We start from the raw sequence: 19,845 nt of genomic DNA, 5'->3' as shown, positions 1-19,845 counted from the left end.
TCGTTGCATTTATAATATTGTCGAGACCCGCCGGGTTTACTTCTCTCTTTTTGTTTCTGAGATTTTATTAGTATCTCATTCACATTGTTTAAATACAGCGTTTTAAAGTCGCCTCTCCCTTATAGTAGTCGGGATTTGAATAAACCTTTCTTTATATTTTACAACACCACTTAAACAGCGTGTCCCTTGTAAAATTTATTATGTTTCAGCACAGAGTGCGCTAGCCGCATTCAAACCTGTTACAGATGTCATTAATTTTAAATCAAGGATTGTCAAAATAAAAATACAGCTGATAAAGTTTTTAGATGTGACCCTTTCTCATATCAAAATAGTTTGTTATTCTTCCGTTGAGCTGTGTGAAAATTGTACGTGCAGGTGTTGCGGGTCCGTCCGGTCTCACCAAAAACTAAGGCTCGAACAACTGTGTTTCAACTGAAAGTCATTTAAGGCACTGGACGCTATTGGTAATTACTCAAAATAATAATAATTGTTAGCATAAAAAGTTACTTGACCCTTTCGGTACAGAAAAAAAAATCACAGATTTACAAATAACTTGCAGGGTTTACAGAAGGTAGTGGTGAAAGATTTCTCTTGAAATATTATTCCATGAAATGCTTTACTTTTTGAGAAAACACTAAAAATAAGGCTCGATTCTCGATATCGAGAATTACGGATTTATTTTAAACACATGTCATGACACGGCGAAACGTGCGAAAAACAAAGGTGGATTTTCCCGTTATTTTCTCCCGACTCCGATGACCGATTGAGCCTAAATTTTCACAGGTTTGTTATTTTATATAGAAGTTGTGATACACGAAGTGTGGGCCTTGGACAATACTGTTTACCGAAAGGGTCCAATGGCTTTAACAAGCAATGGAGAGCTGTTGATGGTATAAAACATTGTGAGAAATAGCTCCCTCTTAATTATAACGTAGTTGTCGAGAACAGAAGAGATTTTCCATTAAAATAATATTTGAATTTGATTTCGAGACCTCAGAATTAGATTTTGAGGTCTCGAAATCGAGCATCGAAAGTGTGACAAGGGTGTTTTTTCTATTATTATCTCGCAACTTCGACGACCAAAAATTGTTCAGAGGTTTATTATTTTGTGCACCAAGTGAGAAGACTGGTCTTTGACATAAGGTGTCCAATGTCTGTAAAAGAGCAATAACCCAACTTGACAGTTCGTGGTACTATGTGCACATCGCAAGACCCGGTGTGGCGGTTTTAGTCTTCCGCCGTGTTCAGTTTTCCGGGACTCAGTAATGCATATAGTATAACAATTGACTACTTTCGCTTGCTGTGCGCAGGCGTCGCATGACGTAATGTTACCGTATTTGGTCATTCGGAAAACTTAACATGGCGGAAAGTTGAAACCGCCACACCTGGTTGAATCCATGGCCGTATATATCAGGTAAAGCATGTATAATGTAGCTAGGCCTCTTTGTATAACATTAGAAGAAGAACAACACCTCAAGATCTTCTGAAAGAGCCGTTATCCTTGATTGTTGATTTCGCGATTAAGACCCGGTGAGGAAGTCTATCCCCGGATATCTGTCACTGACAGTAATTTAATGGGAAACTAAACATGGACTGGAGGAGAAAGATTCAAAAGAGGGCGCTATCAGAAGAAGTTTTTGCACAGTTTTCACCATGGGTCGGTGGGGGGGGGGGGGGTAGACTTGACCCAAGTCGAACTTTCGTCGAGTCCTTCGTCGCGTCGAAGTACTCCACTGAAAAACAGCTTTATTTCACCGCTTTGTTGGGCGCTCTCACTCGCCAGGAAAGTGCCAATTATGCTTAGACGAGCAGAAGAAGCTTGGGGGTCTCGATATTAGGTTTAATATATCCCTGTGTTTAGTAATAGGTTTTTTGTTTCTTTTCTTTTTTTAGATTTTCCCACTAATTTTCTCACATCTTTTTTGAGGGAGTGGTGGCTCTGAAAAGAGCCGGTCAAACCATGGAGCAATAAACTAGTTTATTGCTCCATGGTCAAACTGTTACACTCTGCTCAGCGCTCGTCTTGAAGATGCAACGCCCCCCCCCCCCCGTCGCATGCCCCTCCCCTTTGCATGTAACCCTTTTCCTACGACTTTGCTCTCTGCAACCTTTAGTTCGTTAAGGCATTTTTAAATACGGGGAACGAAATAACACACAGCCAATACAAACGAGGTTGAAATGGGAAAGACTTAAATTTCACTGGTACTTAAGTCAATCTGAGTTCGCAAAGTGTACTTGAGAAACGGACACCAACGAAATTTCTTTTGGGGTCACTGAACTGCCCCCTGGCCGGTACATGGGATATGCACACACACACACACACGCACAGAGTGTCGTCAGTGAGTTGACAAGTTAGTGATTTTTATGTCCCCAAATTTCATGTTATGACGATGAATTAATGGCCACTAAAGTGCGTCCCTTCAGCAAACAGTAAAGCTAAAAACACACAGAATTTATCAAGATGGCGGCAAGCGCTTCCAGTTTCGACAGTGTCACGGGAGAATTTGGAAGTTTAGCCATGGATGACGGATTGCACACGGACGATGTGAAATTGTCTTTGGTTGCCATCAACTTGTTGTTAAATAATGGATTTAAAGAGTCGGAAGAAATATTCAACAAATACAGGTTAGAAAAAAATGTGTTAACAAAAAACTATCATTCCATCATTTTTTTTAACATTGTAAATATTTAGTGTACTGATGTTATTTTTAGGGATAATAATTACTAAATTTGTGCCAACCATTCCAACACAACAGCAACAGTCACACTCAGCAGCCAATTGATTTTTCATTATTTTTTATTTTATCAATCATGACAACATTAATTAAGCATGTTAATTAAGGGATGTAATTTGTAGGCCCTAATTGAATTACACATTCAATTAAAGAATTAGCATTGTTATTGTATTTCGTATTGTAAACTACAGTCAGTAATTTGTAAATAAATATTAACAAATTACTCACCATCACCATAAACTGCCACACACTCCACAGTGTAAACCAAATACTTTTTAAAGAAATTACATTGAGTGCTTTCAATTGATAAAGACAGAAAATGTATGTTTCCCGTTAACTAATTCATAGTCATCTATAGACTGACATGGGCCCAATTTCATAGAAATGCTTTTGAAAGCAAAAAAAATTGCTTAAGCAAAAAAATCTTTGCTTTGTAAAATCAGATTACCGGCTAAGACTCCATTCAATTGTTATGCTAAGTAAACAACAGCGAAATATTAGTCACGAGCAATGTACATGGAATGAAATTTTTGCCAGTAACATGTGTAAAATAAGCAAGCTATTTTCGTGCTTAAGCAAATTTTTTGCTTAAGCAGCTCTATGAAATTGGGCCATGTTGGTGAAGAATAATATTTTTGAGTCGCTGACTATAGGCCTATAGTGCAGCTAGAAGGGTCACTCATTATCAGACTTCCGGGACCAAAGCCAAGTTTGTCCTAAACCATTAACCATTAGGTTAGGGCCTAATTGAGTTTTGCGTGGTTGTATTCTGTTCCTTATATAATGTAATACTTTACGGTAGTTTCTGGCCGGCTATGAACATTTTGTTGGTATGCATCAGTTACATATATCCTCTGCTTACCAGTTATCACGCTATTATGCCTTTTTCTTTGAATTGGGAAAAAATACTGATGCCATATATCAACCGATGCCCTAATTATCTTCATTTGTTAATACGAAGTATGCAAACATGTATTAAAACTTGATGGACATTGAAATGTTCACACCACACACCGATCTTGGATGACTTCAACTGGCCCCATTTGTTTTGAGTTTTTCCTGTTTTCACGGCAAACGAGAAAGTATGGTTTCCCGGTGAAGCCATACATGGAAGAAACATCTGCAGTGACTACAAGTGTTCTTTGAGACTTTGTGTATGACTGTATAGCCAGCAGTTGCCTTCATTTTATTCAAAATATTTTTTTATTAAATTTTTAAAATTACCATGGTAACTTGCAAAAAATAAAAAAAAATAAAAAAAATATAACAAGTGTGAATAATTACTGGCTTCAAAATCTGATTTCTATTTATTTTTTTTCTATTTTTTTTCTTAATATTTATAATAAAGTGTATAAATAAACAGTGATAATTGAATCAACAAGCTGATGTTTAAATTTTAATATAAATAATAGTATTGATACGAGGGTGACAAAATAAAAATCTCAAAAAATATTAGAAAATGATATACATGTAAGGCACAGGCTTCTTTAAGCCTCGGTATTTTTTTTTAAGAATGCTCAGCAAAACATTCAGTCACATGATTTTGATCATCATGAATTGTGAATTGAAATAGCGTTTGATGAAACTTTTTCGGTGGGCAAATATTTTTATATGGCCTCAACATTATGACATATTTGTGTACCTTGTAGAAATGCCTAAAATACCAAACTTTTTGCATTTACAAGTGCAAATGACCAGTGGAGCCTTACGTGTTTCTAAGTTTTGGTCAAAGAAGAGGAGACTCTTTGCTTGGCGAATAAAACCACACAATTTTTATCTTGGGACTGTTTACATCACGCACAGAGAGGTAAAAGATTTGCCACGATATTAGGGACACCTCGAAAACAGGACCTCCTACGATATACAGTACATCATGAAGTGAACATTACCTAAAATTCTTTAAAAGAGACTCTCATATGGCTATGAGAGTTGAATTTAACAAATCTAACGAAGAAAAATCAAGAATAAGATTTGACCTTTGTTTCCAGTGATAAAGTAAACATGGTAAACAGTTAGATCATGGAGGAAGAATGGTTCTAGATGATGTAATTCTCGCACAAGTTGGGTTGTGATTCACAAATGGGGTTGATTTATAAAAAATAGGCTAAGCTTCCTTGTTTCAAGTTTTGATTTTATTTTATATTAAAGGGTTTAAATTTCAAAGGAAAAATTTAATTTTTATCAGATTGTTTTCTAGCTTTCGAAACACCTGAGACTTGCACAGTTCCGGCCTGGAATTCCACGGAGGCCGTTACCTTGGTCTTGACCTCAAAAGATTCCATTGACTTTCAGGGGTCGAAATTAAGTGTATTTCCATGGTAGTCAGCAGGGCTAGTGACCAATAATTTTTAGTAGCCCTGATTAGATTTTGGTAGCCCGAAAGACACATTATGTCTCGCGTCACGGCTCAAACTTTACAACACACCAATAACATAGTTCTTTATTGTTTGTGATGATGATTTTTGCATTATTATTCAACTAGCCCGTCGGGCTATCAAACTGGAAAAATCAGTAGCCCGGATGTAAATCTGGTAGTCCCGGGCTAGCGGGCTAGTGGCAATTTCGACCCCTGGACTTTAGATTTTCCAATGGAAGTGCCTTTTTTTAATACTGAAATGGCCTTGCCCTCTCAAAGATGACGTTCCAGGCCTGACAGTTTATTTGAATAAATTTATGGCGTCTACAAATGCCTGATGATTGAGTGACTAAAATGTTCCTGTTTTTCACTTTTGCAGAAGTTACAGTCCCTTGATGAGTGCAGGCGCAAGCTTTGTGCAGTTTATGGTAAGTTTTTAATTGCACAGTTAACATTTCACGGGTGTGCGTGAACCCCCATACCTATACTTTTATGTAAAAGGTGTGAAAAAATCATATAGGCCCTAAACCTTCCGCAAGGAGTCAAAACAAATATCTAAAAATATTTATAATTTTTATTAAATTATAAAAAGATCTTTACTTGTTGGGTGAAGACGGCACAAACTGTCATTAGAGGTCTTTGGCCTAAAACAATGATTGCAGGCAGGAAGCTGCCAGAGGGCGCTAGCCATTTACAATTCAAAATTACTTTAAACAAAAATAAAGTTAAAGGTAGGGCATGTACATAGGAGGTACATGTAGGCATCACACCCATAAGAATATGCCACTGATTGTAAGTAAATTGCCAGTTGTTTTCAAATGATTTGGAGTTGAATAAAGAGAAACTACAAAAAAAAATGGGGGGGGGGGTAGGGTACTTTAGATCACATTCTCAAAAATCTTAAGAAACTACATGTATTAAAGGCAGTGGACACTTGGTAATTACTAAAAATAATTATTAGCATAAAACCTTTCTTGGTGACAATTAATGGGGAGAGGTTGATGGTATAAAACATTGTGAAAAAGGCTCCCTCTGAAGTGCCTTAGTTTTCGGGAAAGAAGTAATTTTCCACAAATTTGATTTCGAGACCTCAGGTTAAGAACTTGAGGTCTCGAAATCAACCATCTAAACGCACACAACTACGTGTGACAAGGGTGTTTTTTTTTTTTTCATTATTATCTCGCAAGTTCGATGACCGATTGAGCTGAAATTTTCACAGGTTTGTTATTTTATGCATTTTATGTTGAGATACACCAACTGTGAAGGCTAGTCTTTGACAATTACCAATAGTGTCCACTGCCTTTAAGAATGCCAAAACCAAAGATAAACACTGAGATAAAAGTATTCTAGGCACCTTTTAATTCAGCATGCTTTATACATGTAGGCCATGATACTATTCCGCCCGCCCCCTCGAAAACATTGGACACGACCATTTATCTTCAAGTACGCGCTAATCCTCCAATCAGATTCGCAGAATGGAGTGGTGATAAAAACCTATATTACACGGCTAATATCACTACTGCGTCTTGTGTGTTCTATGTCACGCACCAAGTTTGCTTGAAGATACATACGTTGTCACACACGTGCTCGTGGAAATACGGAAAACCCACATTTTTCCGTATTCCACTCGCGCTTGTGTGATAACTTATAATATACAATTTTTTGGGTTATAGACGCATCATAAAAAATATCTGAAATAGACTCTATTTCAACATCTGGCTGCCTAGAACTGGAACTTTAACCTCTGTTTTCTAATCACTGAATAAATAAACAAAAATCTAATTTTAAATGTGAAACCTATGAAAGGACAAACTTTACATACAATGCACACTTGTAAATATTGTAAAAATAATGATAAAGGCAACAGATGTTGTACACAATAGTATGAGACACAAAAGAAATCAATTGTATGCCATTCAATTTACTGCATTTTTGTATGTCATGTGCATTTTGTAGACTGTGAGTCAGGCTCTCGTCCATGTAGGTGGGGAAGGGCTGGGCCCAATTTCATAACACTGCTTAACAGTCAGCAAATGTTCATGCTTTCTGTATAGCAGAAAAATTTGCTAAGCTGTAAACATATTTCACAAGTTAGCAGGAAAGTTACGCGAGATTAAATTAAATAGCTTTTAAGCTGCAGGCTTTTATTTAATGAAATTTACCCCTGGATGGCTGGCTGCCAAGGCAAATTATAAATTTGAGTGCTGGCTCAAATCCTGCATAAAGTAAAATACTTTGTTAAATGTTTCATATTTGACAGACTTGGATTGACAGGTCACAGTGTTTTCTTTGTACACTTTTGTTAATTCTGGCCAGCTTGAACTGGATTGTCTACATAGGCCTAATGGATGTTAAATTTGCATTGGGGATCAGGAATAATGTTTTTGTTTTTTTACCCTTACCAATGTGAGTTAGCATTGTATGCTCAGTACTTTTCTGAGTCCTATGAAACAAATAATCACAGGCATATTACTCGGGTGGGATTCAAACCCACGACCCTTGCGACTCTTACCAACTAGACTACCAAGATTGCCCGGCGGTTAGAGGCAGTACGAATCCTATGTTCTACTTGGGTTGTCTTTGTTACTAATCCCCTGCTGTTCCCTGTCCCACCCCATTTCCTGTCCTTTACCCAATCTACTCTCATCTCAATCTATTCCTTATTGTGTCCAAACCTTGCTGTCAGTCGTCGTCATTCAGGACCAGTGCTTTAGTTGTTATTTAGCCTACAGGTACACAGTTCTGTAAAACAAGTTTAAACAAATTTCCTGTAGCTATTGCAAGTATTGTTACTGTTCTTTTAGTGATAAAAATAATAATGTTTATTCTATTTCTAACCTAGAATGCTATGATGACATTTGAAGATGATAAGATGGACAGCGCTCTGGAATCACTCAAGGAGACGGAGAAGCTCTGCTCAACAAGCGAGGGCTTCATGAAGTCACTCAGGTCAAAGGTCATGAGACGAGACTCGGCAACCAAGAATCACATTCATCTGAGCGTGGAAGAAAGAATCACTAGGCAGATCATCACCGGAGATTGCCAGCTCTACACCGCTCTCTTGACCTTCTCCCGGAGCGAGGTGTCCGGATTCCTCAAAGGAGGTTGGCTGATACGGAAAGGTTATAAGATCTACGAGAAGGCGTACAAGGAGCTGGTAAATATCTACCAGTTGAGGGGTAAGGAGAGCCCGGTGTCAGGGACGCCGATAACGCTGGAGGAGAACTCGGACGCGGGCACAGAGAATGACGGTGACGGGAACGGCGGAACTGAACCCATGATGTCGGAGGTGGATTTTAAGACGGCAGATTACGGTAATCTGAGCGAGGAGACGTTAGCTCGGTTGTTTGGGGGTGTGACCTTTGGTTATGGACTACTCCAACTCTGCATATCGATGATGCCACCTAGCTTGCTCAAAGTTGTGAACTTACTGGGTTTCCGTGGTAACAGGGATTTTGGGCTTCGTTGTCTGCAATTGTCAAGCCACAGCCAGGATATGAAGGCACCACTTGCAATGTGAGTATCAGAACTTACGTTTTAGTTTCAGTGTATAGCCTGGTTCATTTTCAATTCAGTGGACATTAACATATTTACATGTATGCGAATGCAAAACAAATTTTGACCTCACAACCCGTACAATTGTGAAATTAAATCGCCTGAAATTAGAGCATACAAGTACTTTAGATGTGTACATCCTTGTACTCAATAAAATATAACCATTTTGTTTTTTTGAAAAAAGTCTCATGCCTGATTTATGGTGAAGAAATTCAAATGACAAGGATCATGTGTGAATTTAAAGCAAATATTGAAAGCATCTGTTTGTGCGTTGCAGCAGAATATATTAACCAGAGGTAATCTTACTTTCCCATTTCACTTCACTCTGGTTCACCCTGTAGTTGTGGGATGGAATGGTCCAGATTTCACCTCTTGATCAATGATCATTTTCCGCAACAGTGCACATGCAATTTAACACTTAAGCTAACATTATCATGCAGTAGTATACGAATTGCGTGCCGATTGCAAATTGCAACCGCTATAAAGCAAAAACAAAATGTTTGATAGGGGACCTCAGATCAAATTCACATTTCAATCAATAAACATAATTATGGGCACCTGCGAGGGTAGAGGTTGATGTTGTGTTTGAAAAAGCCTTCTGATCACATGGCAGCTCGGGCTGTTTACTTGTAAGGAGCAGAGAGAAAGATGAAAGAGAAAGAATGTCATTGGCCCAATGACCAGGGTTACATTTCTTTAGGAGTTATTTTTAAACACTAGTCTAGTCCTAAGTTAGCACCAACTCATCCCATAGAGATCATCCTAAGTTGAGATAAGACTCTAGAGTCTTAAAGGGAGGGTACACGTTTGGTAATTGTCAAAGACCAGTCGTCTCACTTGGTGTATCCCATCATTACCATAAAACAACAAGCCTGTGAAAATTTGGGCTCAATTGGTCGTCGAAGTTGTGAGAAAATGATGAAAGAAAAAACACCCTTGTCGGACGAATTTGTGTGCATTCAGATAAGAATGAAAGACTTCTACTTTCTAGCTAGAAGTCTTTTGTTATTTTGGTGAGAAAGTACCTCTTTCTCAAAAACTACGTTACTTCAGAGGGAGTCGTTTCCCACAATGTTTTATACTATCAACAGCTGGCCAATGCACGTTACCAAGTCGGTTTTTAAGTTAATATTTGTTTTGACTAATTACCAAATGTGTACCTTCCCTTTACATGTAACTCTATGTAAAGTTCACCCTTGGCACTAAAGCACATTGATATGATTATTGTAAAATGGGCTGTACATGTGTAGGCCTCTATAAAAACTAGTTACTATTATTCTAATTTGTATGATATATTCCCTTTTGCAGGTTATCCTTGTTGTGGTACCATACAGTTGTCCGTCCATTCTTCGGTTTAGATGACCTCAATATTCAGACTTGCATCAAGGAGGCGGAGTCTATACTTAAAGAAGGGGAGGCACAGTATTCCAAGTCGGCCCTTGTTATGTTCTACCAAGGCAGGGTTCAGAAACTACAGGTAAAGAGTTTTTTTTTATATTTTGTAACAAACAGTAAGATATATTCAGTGTGTTTATGCTGAAGGGGCTGACCTAGCGTCATTAAAGGGTTTAGGTACTTTTTGTATGTTCAGAAATGCCCCACAATGATCGTCTTCATTCCCCTGGAGACAATCAGAGTAAGCTTAGATCAGAACACTGGTCTACTGATCAAAACGTTGAGTTATCTACCACCAGTTCTTATCAGACCCAAAACTAACTCATAAAGAGATATTCACATGGTTTATCACAAACCTCCCTCAATTCGTGTTCAGGTAAATTTACTTCCTGCAAATTTGAATGTGATACAAATTTTTATGTCACAAGGTGCTCAACTCCTGAGAAAGATTTGCTGCAAAAAACAGCCTTGTAGTGTGTCAAAATTCGGTCGCGGCTTCGCATTCATAGGAAGTTTGAACCAGGCTTTACTGATAAACAAGCTTGTACTGTATATAATAGATTTAACATCTATTTTATCGCTGCGGTACCCGCTGCCAAAACATAGGATTCCAACTGCCTCTAGCTACCGAGCAATCTCGGTAGTCTAGTTGGTAAGACACTGCTCTAGAATTGCAAGGATCGTGGGTTTGAATTCCAAATGAGTAACATGCCTGTGGTATTTTTTTCACAGGACTCGGGAAGTACTGAGTATACAGTGCTGACACACATCGGTGGTTGGGTAAAAACCTAAATTATTATAAAAATTAATAAGCTTTGAATTTTACTGATTGATTTTGTTTTGTTTTTAATGTTTAGCGTAATATTGACAAGGCTTTGGAGACTTACAACACGGCTTTAGAAGCAGCGAGGGACCAGAGGGAGATTCAATTAATCTGTGTCTATGAGATAGGCTGGTGTAATCTCATGATGATCAACTGGGAGGAGAGTATGCTGTCATTTGCAAGGTGGGTTGGTGTAGTGGTGTCTTGCCTCGCCTTCCACCTCTGGGGACCCCAGTTAGAAATCCTACCGAGGGCACTATGTGGATTGGGTTTTCCAGTCCCTACTTGGCTTCCTGGGTTTCCCTGATACAATACCCTTGGGTTTTCCGCCCACTTCTAAAACTGAAATGTCGTCATTGTCTTCTCACCTTGTCTAGATGCTGAAAAGGCAATGACAAGTATTATTATAGTTGTAGATGTAGACACGGTAGATGTACGGGGGGGGGGGGGGACACCAATGTTTGCTGTTGAGTGGTCCGCCCATGACAATTAATTTGGGAGAACATTTTACAGGACCTCATAGTGCCCAATTTTATAGAGTTTCTTTCAAAAAGCACTACAGCAGCAAAGCAAAACAAAATTACACTTACCAGAATAAGGTTACCAGCCAAACTACCATGTTACAGGTACATTTGGTGATATTGGTATCCTGTTTGATTCTGCTTAGCATTATTCTGTGCTCAAGCGACTTCATGAAATTGAACCCTTGGCAAATACAGTTTGTCTGGGCTGGTAAACATTGGTGGTAAACAGAGCAATGAAATGTGGCCCGCTGTACATGTTATTCTTACCAAGTGGGACATTACCGCTTGTGTTTATTTTGTTCGTGATATGTCTTTTGCCTCATTTTTTTTTCTTCCTAGGATGAAAGAGGAATCCAAATGGTCCAAGTGCTACTATGCCTACCTGACAGCAGGTAAACTAATACTTCCTTTTGGTTGGGGTGGGTTTTTTTTTTCTTGGGATGGTAAATTGTTTTGTCATGTTCTTGCTTTGCTGCACACGCGGCACCCCCAGATGTCAAGCAGGACCCCAAATATCATGCACGGAAAAAAGACAGCGCGAGCGGCAAGGCCGCGAAGCAACTTTAGCAACTCGTTTTGGGGTCTTATGTTTTTCTTTACTTTTTGCCACAGAACAGACAAATTACCATACATGTAGATCACACGCCGCGAGCACGCCCCATTACCCAAACATACATAATGGTGTGCTAAAAAGTCACGTGCTGATGAGGGCAATACACAGAAGATGCATATTTTTATGTGAATAACTAATTAGATAGACGAGTTGCTACAGGCGCTTCGCGGCTTCGCCGTTCGCGCTTGTCTTTTTGGGGGGTGCAGCCGCTGCGTGCGCCTTGATTAAAGGCTAGCTTTGCTGTGATGTACATGTAGAACAAAGAGCCATTCCAGCAGCTTTATTCCATGTACTCTTTGGAACTCTTTTCCTGGTGCATGTTTCCCCCCATCCTACAGTCAGGAATATCAATGCCTACATCTACCTTTAGCTCCCCTGAACAACATTATGTTTTTTAAATTTAAGATAATTACACAGCGAGGTAATCAGGCCTCAAAATAACTAGCCGCACCCAAAGCAATTGCTGTGATGCCCTGTGATTTTTTTCTGTGGTGCCCTCTGCAAGGTTCCAATACAAATTCACATTGACATCATAGAAGTGCCCCTTATCAAAGGAAAATGACTGTGCCCCTTCAGACTAAGAGTAAAGTTCCAGTAAACTATGTTGTTGTGAATAGTCGTGACCGTCACAATTGGCTCATAAGCAAAAAAAAATGTAAATATTTTTGAAGTAGTCGCGGCGGCACGATTAATCAAGTAGTTCTTAAACAGTAATCGCCACTCGACTGAGCAATCAATCGTCGCAGCTTTGACACTAGTCGCACTAGTCGCCCAGGCCTAATCAACATGACAGTTTGAAGGCCGTTGTCCAGTCTGTTCTGGGTTGGCCTGCTTTCTCCATATGACTCTCCTCCACTTGGCCCTTTCCGTTGCGTACCTTGCATTGACTCCAAGTTCCATGACATTTGACACAGAGCTGTGCCACGTCTTGCGCAGTCGGCCAACAGGTGTGGGCCCAGATAGCATCCTCCTTTCTCTCCACATGACCAAACCACCTCAGCCTGTGCCTTATAATGATCACTATTTGTACATTCCTTCTGTCCAGTGTGTCAAGGAGCGTTAGGTCAAGTTGAAACGGCTCAAGAGATCTTCAAAGAGGTTCCAGAGTTGGCCAAGAAGAAGAGCAACAGTCAACAAATGGAAGCCTTCCTCATTAGAAAAGTAAGATTCTTGTTAAGGGAATAAAAGAATGCTTTAAAGACAAGTTTTCAAAAAGAACATAATCTATCTAGCATGTAGATAATAATACACATGGTGTTAACGCAAACCAAATAAATATATACATTAATACCTCACCATGCAATGCCTCAAATCCCAGATAACAGAACGTTTCCAATATCTTTGTGGTTATTTTTTTGACAATCGTTGTGTTTCTTTTTTTGACAATCGTTGTGTTTCCTTTTTTGACAACCTATAGGCTCACAAGTTTAAGAAGACCATGCCGACCTCTAAACAATGCATTGTTATGGCAATAGAAGTATTGTATCTATGGAGAGCATTGCCAAATTGCAGCCCAGACTGTCTCAAAACCATGCTTAAAGGTAAGAGTACTCCTTCACAAAGGTGTTTTTTATTCAATTGGTTTTTTTTTAACAATAACCTATGAGGACTGTATCTATTGGTTAACAGGTGCATCACAAAACTACATAGACCTTATGCATTGAATTCATCCAGCCGCCATCTTAGAGTTAAAACAGTTTGAGTCCCGGGGATGGGGAGTAATGGGGTAGAGGTTGATGGTATAAAACATTGTGAGAAACGGCTCCCTCTGAAGTGCCATAGTTTTCAAGAAAGCAGTAATTTTACACGAATTTGATTTCAAGACCTCAGATTTAGAACTTGAGGTCTCGAAATCAACCATCTAAATGCACACAACTTCGTGTGACAAGGGTGTTTTTTCTTTCCTTATTATCCTTATTTTCCATTTTTTATGTGTATGTTGAGATACACCAACTGTGAAGGCTAGTCTTTGACAATTACCAATAGTGTCCACTGCCTTTAAGTTTCCTTTGTTGTTTATCATTTGATATCGTTCAACTAACCAAACATTTGTGACTTTTAATTTCCTTGTTCTACCCCCTTGCGATTTTTTTTCCTAGAATGTGAAAGCAACCAGGACCAGAACCTTAAAGCAGTAACCTGTCTTCTTAAAGGAGCCATCAATAAACACTTGGGAAACAAAGATATTGCAATACAGGTAAGCAATTATTTTGAACAAATAAGTTTTTAACAGAGACTTACAGCAGTGCAAAGAACTAGCTTTGCGAATATGCACAGGAAGACAATTCCAAAAAATGGAGCAGCTTAAGAAAATGATCTTTAACCATAAAAAATGGAAGAAGCTTCTGTAGTTGAAGGCAATGACTGTTGAGATGTTCAGATAAATAAGCAGGAGATTGACATATTTGAGCTTTGAAAGTTAGCTTTTGAAGTTACTGGAATATTTGTTTTTGTTTGTTCTAGTGTTTTGAGGATGCAATTGTGTATGGTGCTGGGAAACATCAAGAATCGTTTGCGGCACCCCACGCTTGCGTTGAGGTTGGCTCGCTACTTGTTTCTAAACCAATGGTGAGTAAATAATAGTAATAACAGGATTTCTATAGCATGTAAAAGAACCCAGTGCACTTATCGAAAAGAGAAGGGGTTCGCCCCGGTGTTCCTGGCTGTGGCTGCTGTATGCGCCGTAGCAGCTTGTAAACCTTCATATGGTGCTACATAATTGGGTCTCAGAATTCATCACTGCAATAACCTATTTTTCTGAAAGTTTGTATATACTCAGCGCCTTGAGTACCTTGTTTGGAAGATACGTGCGCTAAAAGACTTCAGTGTTGTAGCCGCGGTGCCGGGCGGGCGTGCTCGGAACTAACAAATTATGCCGAGCACTTCGAGCAAAATAAACAGTGCTGTAGGGGTGTCGGAACATGGTGTCGGAAACTGACCTTAGCTAACCTCCCACCTCAATTCCCCAGCATTAGTTCTCACGTCTTGAAATTGCTTATTTTGTTTTTGTCAGACGATTAGTCGAGGGAAAGCGCTCTTGAATCGAGCAAAGGATCAGTACAAGGACTATGACTTTGAGAATAGACTTCATATGCGTATACATGCAGCACTGCAGCGTCTTAAAGACATCGAGTAAGACGCCTTAATTCGTCCTAGTGTCGCTCAGAAAGACGCCCATTGATGATCAGATCACCTTGTTAAGTATTAAGGAATTTCAGTTATCTTAACCCCTATCTTAGGCCTGATACTTCACAAAGGCCACAAAGGTGATTGCCTCCATGCCCCCCGGTCATGCTGGTCATTGCCTTGGTGCACTTGAAATGCTCTAGTAGAAATTTAAAGTTTCCTCATAGGGTGTCCTTTACCAAGGAGAAAATTCCTTAGCCCTTGCCCTTTCAAAAAACGAATTTGTGTTTTGAGTAATTACCAAATGTGTACCTTTAAGAAGGTTAATGAGTAAAGGAAGAAGCGAAACATTAATGGTTGATCTATGGACCAAATAGAAAGGAAGACGAGTCTATAGCCCTTTTCACACTACCTACATGCATGACCTTTGATCCGCGTAAAGCCTAATTCATACTTCCTGCGAATGCCAAGCAAATTTTGACGTCACAGGGCTGTTTGGGCAGAAAATGTTTCGCAGGAGTTGAATATAGTTCAAATGATGTGAACTATTCGTTGCGAATTTGTGACGTCAAAATTCGTATCGCAATCATATTCGCAGGAAGTATGAACCGGGCTCAATTGGCGCCTGGTGTAAAAACGTCTTGTACTTGGATCAAAACTGACCAGCCGTCGATTTCACAAAACTCTTCCTAACTTAAGACTAATCTTGGGACATAGGACTAGTCCCAACCCTGCACTGTAGCATGCAGACCTTAAGATTAATCCTAAGTTAGGACGAGTTACTCGTCCTAACTCGAGATAAGACGAGTCCTAACTCTTTGTGAAATCGACGGCTGGAGGTATCTTTCACACTCACTACATTATTAACCCAGAGAACAGTTAAAGGAACACGTTGCCGTGGATCGGTCGAGTTGGTCTTTGAAAAGCGTTTGTAACTGTTTTGTATAAATTACATATGGGTAGAAAGATGTTGTAAAAGTAGAATACAATGACCCACACAAACATGCCTCGAAATTGCACGGTTTTCATTTTACCTCGTCGACTAACACGGTCGGCCATTTATGGGAGTCAAATTGTTGACTCCCATAAATGGCCGACCGTGTTAGTTCGCGCAGTAAAAGGAAAACCACGCAATTTCGAGGCAAACTTGTGTGAATAATTGTATTCTACTTTTAAAACATCTTTCCAACCATATGCATTTAATAAAAAAACGGTTATAAACGCTCAGTTATAGACCAACTCGTCCGATCCAAGGCAACGTGTTCCTTTAACCTGGCGTTCCATACTAACACCGAGACTGGCGGGTTAATCCTGGTCATGGGCAGGGTTTAATTTTACCCGGATTAAGCGAGTTTGGGATTTTTTTATTCTGGAGAGTTTTAAGCCCTGAAAGGTGTAGCGAGCTGCCAACTCTACCTGATTATGCAGAAAGTTCCCTGAAAATATACCAATCTTTCCATGTTCTGATGACAACATTTGAAAGTCTCCCTGATAATGGAAACTTTGTCCCTGTTATCTTGAGTGTTCTTTTAAATATCTCTCTGGTTGGTGTACAAAATCTCCCTGGTTGAAAGATGCAAATTGGCAGCTCTTGTGTAGAGAGAACGCTCCAAAAAAATCGCCATGTTAAAATTTGTCCCTAACCTGGAGATTCATTTGGATTAGTGTGAAAGGGGCTTATAAGCATCATTTCCGACAGCATTGTGTGTTATTTATCATGTGTGAGTATTATTGGTTATTTAATAAAGAACTTAAAAGACACTGGACAATATTGGTAATACCAAAATTTCAAAGACCAGTCTTCTCACTTGTTGTATCTTAACAAAACCATAAAATAACAAACCTGTGAAAATTGGAGCTGAATTGGTCGTCGAAGTTGCCGGATAATAATGAAAGAAGAAAAAACCTTGTCACACAAAGTTTTCAGATGCTTGATTTCGAGACCTCAAAATCTAATTCTGAGGTCTCCAAATCAAGTTCGTGGAAAATTGCTTCTTTCTCGAAAAACTATGTTACTTAAGTGGGAGCCGTTTCTCACAATGTTTTATACTATCAACAACTCCCCATTACTTGTACCAAGTAAGGTTTTATGCTAATAATTATTTTGAGTAATTACCAATAGTGTCCACTGCCTTTAATAACTGATTTGCAGAAACTAGGATTTATACTTACATGTATTATACCCACCTTTGGATATTATATATATATATATTGTACAAAGGATTGAGATAAAAATCTCAGATCATAAAAAAAAAATGTATCATGGAAAAGAAAGTTTACCAATAGCAATATTATACATTAAATTAATAATAATATTATTGTCAATTATGAATGATATACTGTAATAATGTTGATGTACATTTTTAAAGGCAAAGTTAACCTTTGGTTTCTTGAACCATTGGACAGTTTAAATGATATTTATATGTAGATACATGAAATAAAAAGTGACAATTTATTTCCAAAGGGTGAAAACATTTCTAAATTCGCTGAAAATCTGAATTGGTTATGTCCATGCGGGAAGAGCAATAGACCGATCCAGTTGGCTCCGCCCACAATGCATGTGCGAGCAAGAACACATGAGGCTCTCCAATGCCTTTCTGTACAACTCTGCCGCGCGCACCAAGATACGCGCACGCATGTCGGACCTTAGTGTTGGACCTTCGTTACGTTGTGATTGGTTAATAATACGCAATGGGGCAGAGCTTAATGGATCGGTCTATTGGTAATTTGGATGCACATTTTGAAAAAAATTTCAGGCATGAAACGTTTCTCTGATTGTAATTTTTTAAAACCCTTGCTCTAAAAACACATTCCTTAGAAGGGAATCTTAGAAGGGAATCCTTTCTCAAAATGTTATACATTAATCAATAGCACAGCGCTTTCTTATCAAGTAATTTTTTATGGTCTTTAATTATTGGAGTTTTACCCGCAAGTAAACTAGTTAATTACATAAATCTGACAAAAAAAGTTGTTTCAGACCGGGATTCAATCAGATAAGAGTTCGTAGGCTTGAAATGCAATACGCCTCTCTTTATACTTATGTATGACGTTATATTTCTTACCCAAAATTAGGCTATGGGCGCACGTTCCCCGTCACTTGCAGTGGCTGTGCCCATTGCCTCGTTTTGAGTTAGCATCGTGACGTACCTTATGCATAGATAATTAAGAGAGGCGTATATACAGTTGTAACTGGGTATAATCAATTAAAGAGTTCATAATTATGTCCATGTTCAGCCACAGGGCTTCTCATGTGGTTGACCTCTGCTTTAATTGACCTCTGATGACAAGCTATATTTTATTCTTACAATAGATCTTTAAGTCTACCATCCGAAAATTGCTATCTTGAAAAATGTAAATTTCCATCCGTTCTTACCCTTCTCAGAAGTGCTTCCTTTAGATTAACGAGAGTCAATATTATAAGCAGTTCAAATATGTCACAACAAAATAATTTCACAACAAAATAATTATATTAATTAAAAAATAATTTAAAAAAAGGAGAAAGTGACTTTAAAGTAAGGATGGTAGTTCTAAATATGTTAAGACTTACACGTTTGCTGCCACCTAGTGTCATCAAAGGTCTCCAACTACTGTTTAAAGACATGGACACTATTGGTAATTGCAAAGACCAGTCTTCTCACTTGGTGTATCTCAACATTTGCACAAAATAACAAACGTGAAAATTTGACCTCAACTGGTTGTCGAAGTTGAATAATGGAAGAAAAAACGGCCTTGTCATACGGAGTTGTGTGCTTTCACATGCTTGATTTAGGGACCTCAAAATCTAATTCTGAGGTCTTGAAATAAAATTCAAATATTTTGAGAAGTGGACAATTAATTACTTCTTTCTCGAAATTAAGTTACTCCAGAGGGAGCCGTTTCTCACCATGGTTAATGCTATCAGCAGCTCTCTCTATTGCTCGTTACCAAGTAAGTTTTTATGCTAACATTTATTTTGAGTAATTACCAATAGTGTCCAGTGCCTTTAAAAGGGTGTCTTCAATGTACGTCATCTTTCACAAGTTTTTTAATCATCAAATGAATTTATGCTCAATGTTTTTCAGTCACAATAATGTTAAAAGATAATAATTGTGTGGAAGAGGTAATTTGTATAATTTGTAATAAACTAGAGGTATTATATATCCATCCTTTTAGCTGTGTTTGAATGATAACAAGAGTAGCCCCCTCCTTAAGACTTGTGGAGCGCCGGTGTGGCAGGAGAGAGCCACTGTCCCCCTGAGATGATCGGGGGTCGATTTCACAAAGAGTTAGGACTTAGGACTAGTCCTAAGGGATATCAAAACATACAGCTAGTCCTAAGTTAGGACCAGTAACTCGTCCTAACTCAAGATAAGACTAGTCCTAACTCTTTGTGAAATCCACCCCGGTTCTCCCAAACGGCAAACTATGTACAAATTACCTCTGATATAGCGCCCTCTTTTGAATGATCTTCCTACAGCCCACGATTCCCACACATGAGGGGGACCGAACATCCGCGCACAGAATTCACTGGGACACCGGCATGTCCTGAGGTCGTCGGTTCGATTCCCACTCCAGTCAATTTTTCTGTGTTCAACCCCAAATTATTTAGAATTCACTCGGTCAGTGTCTCTTGTGGTTTTTATGCATGATTATTAATATTTACAGTTGGAACTGCATTTAAAGGCAGTGGACACTATTGGTAATTACTCAAAATAAATATCATAAAACCTTTCTTGGTA

At 38.8% G+C, this 19,845-nt stretch overlaps 2 protein-coding genes across 2 annotated transcripts in view; both read left to right on the top strand.

The window, feature by feature from the left end:
- The window catches only part of LOC139949982 (mucin-5B-like), a 173,162-nt gene extending 159,411 nt beyond the window's left edge, over positions 1-13,751 (top strand). Inside the window, exon 35 of the transcript XR_011787603.1 lies at positions 13,734-13,751. The gene's annotated coding sequence lies outside the window, so the exon portion shown is untranslated. The remainder of the gene's footprint in view (positions 1-13,733) is intronic.
- LOC139949983 (tetratricopeptide repeat protein 39C-like) lies at positions 2,085-19,266 on the top strand. The gene is made up of 11 exons (XM_071948596.1): positions 2,085-2,625; positions 5,471-5,519; positions 7,934-8,607; positions 9,955-10,123; positions 10,899-11,047; positions 11,728-11,780; positions 13,047-13,162; positions 13,419-13,542; positions 14,101-14,198; positions 14,465-14,569; positions 15,015-19,266. Exons 1-11 carry the CDS (start codon positions 2,462-2,464, stop codon positions 15,135-15,137), a joined length of 1,824 nt encoding a protein of 607 aa, XP_071804697.1. The 5' UTR covers positions 2,085-2,461; the 3' UTR covers positions 15,138-19,266.
- Positions 19,267-19,845: the final 579 nt, after the last annotated feature.

Source organism: Asterias amurensis, chromosome 17 (assembly GCF_032118995.1).
Source record: "Asterias amurensis chromosome 17, ASM3211899v1".
Classification (NCBI taxonomy): domain Eukaryota; kingdom Metazoa; phylum Echinodermata; class Asteroidea; order Forcipulatida; family Asteriidae; genus Asterias; species Asterias amurensis.
The sequence above is the reverse complement of the archived record's forward strand: the minus strand, read 5'-3'. Positions and strand labels throughout refer to the sequence as shown.

Bases quoted from the DNA above. Each gene is read 5' to 3' on its own strand.
- LOC139949983 (XM_071948596.1), top strand. From the start codon at position 2,462: ATGGCGGCAAGCGCTTCCAGTTTCGACAGTGTCACGGGAGAATTTGGA. The intron at 8,608-9,954 runs GTGAGTATCAGA...TCCCTTTTGCAG, and splicing joins ATGAAGGCACCACTTGCAAT to GTTATCCTTGTTGTGGTACC. The intron at 13,163-13,418 runs GTAAGATTCTTG...GACAACCTATAG, and splicing joins AAGCCTTCCTCATTAGAAAA to GCTCACAAGTTTAAGAAGAC.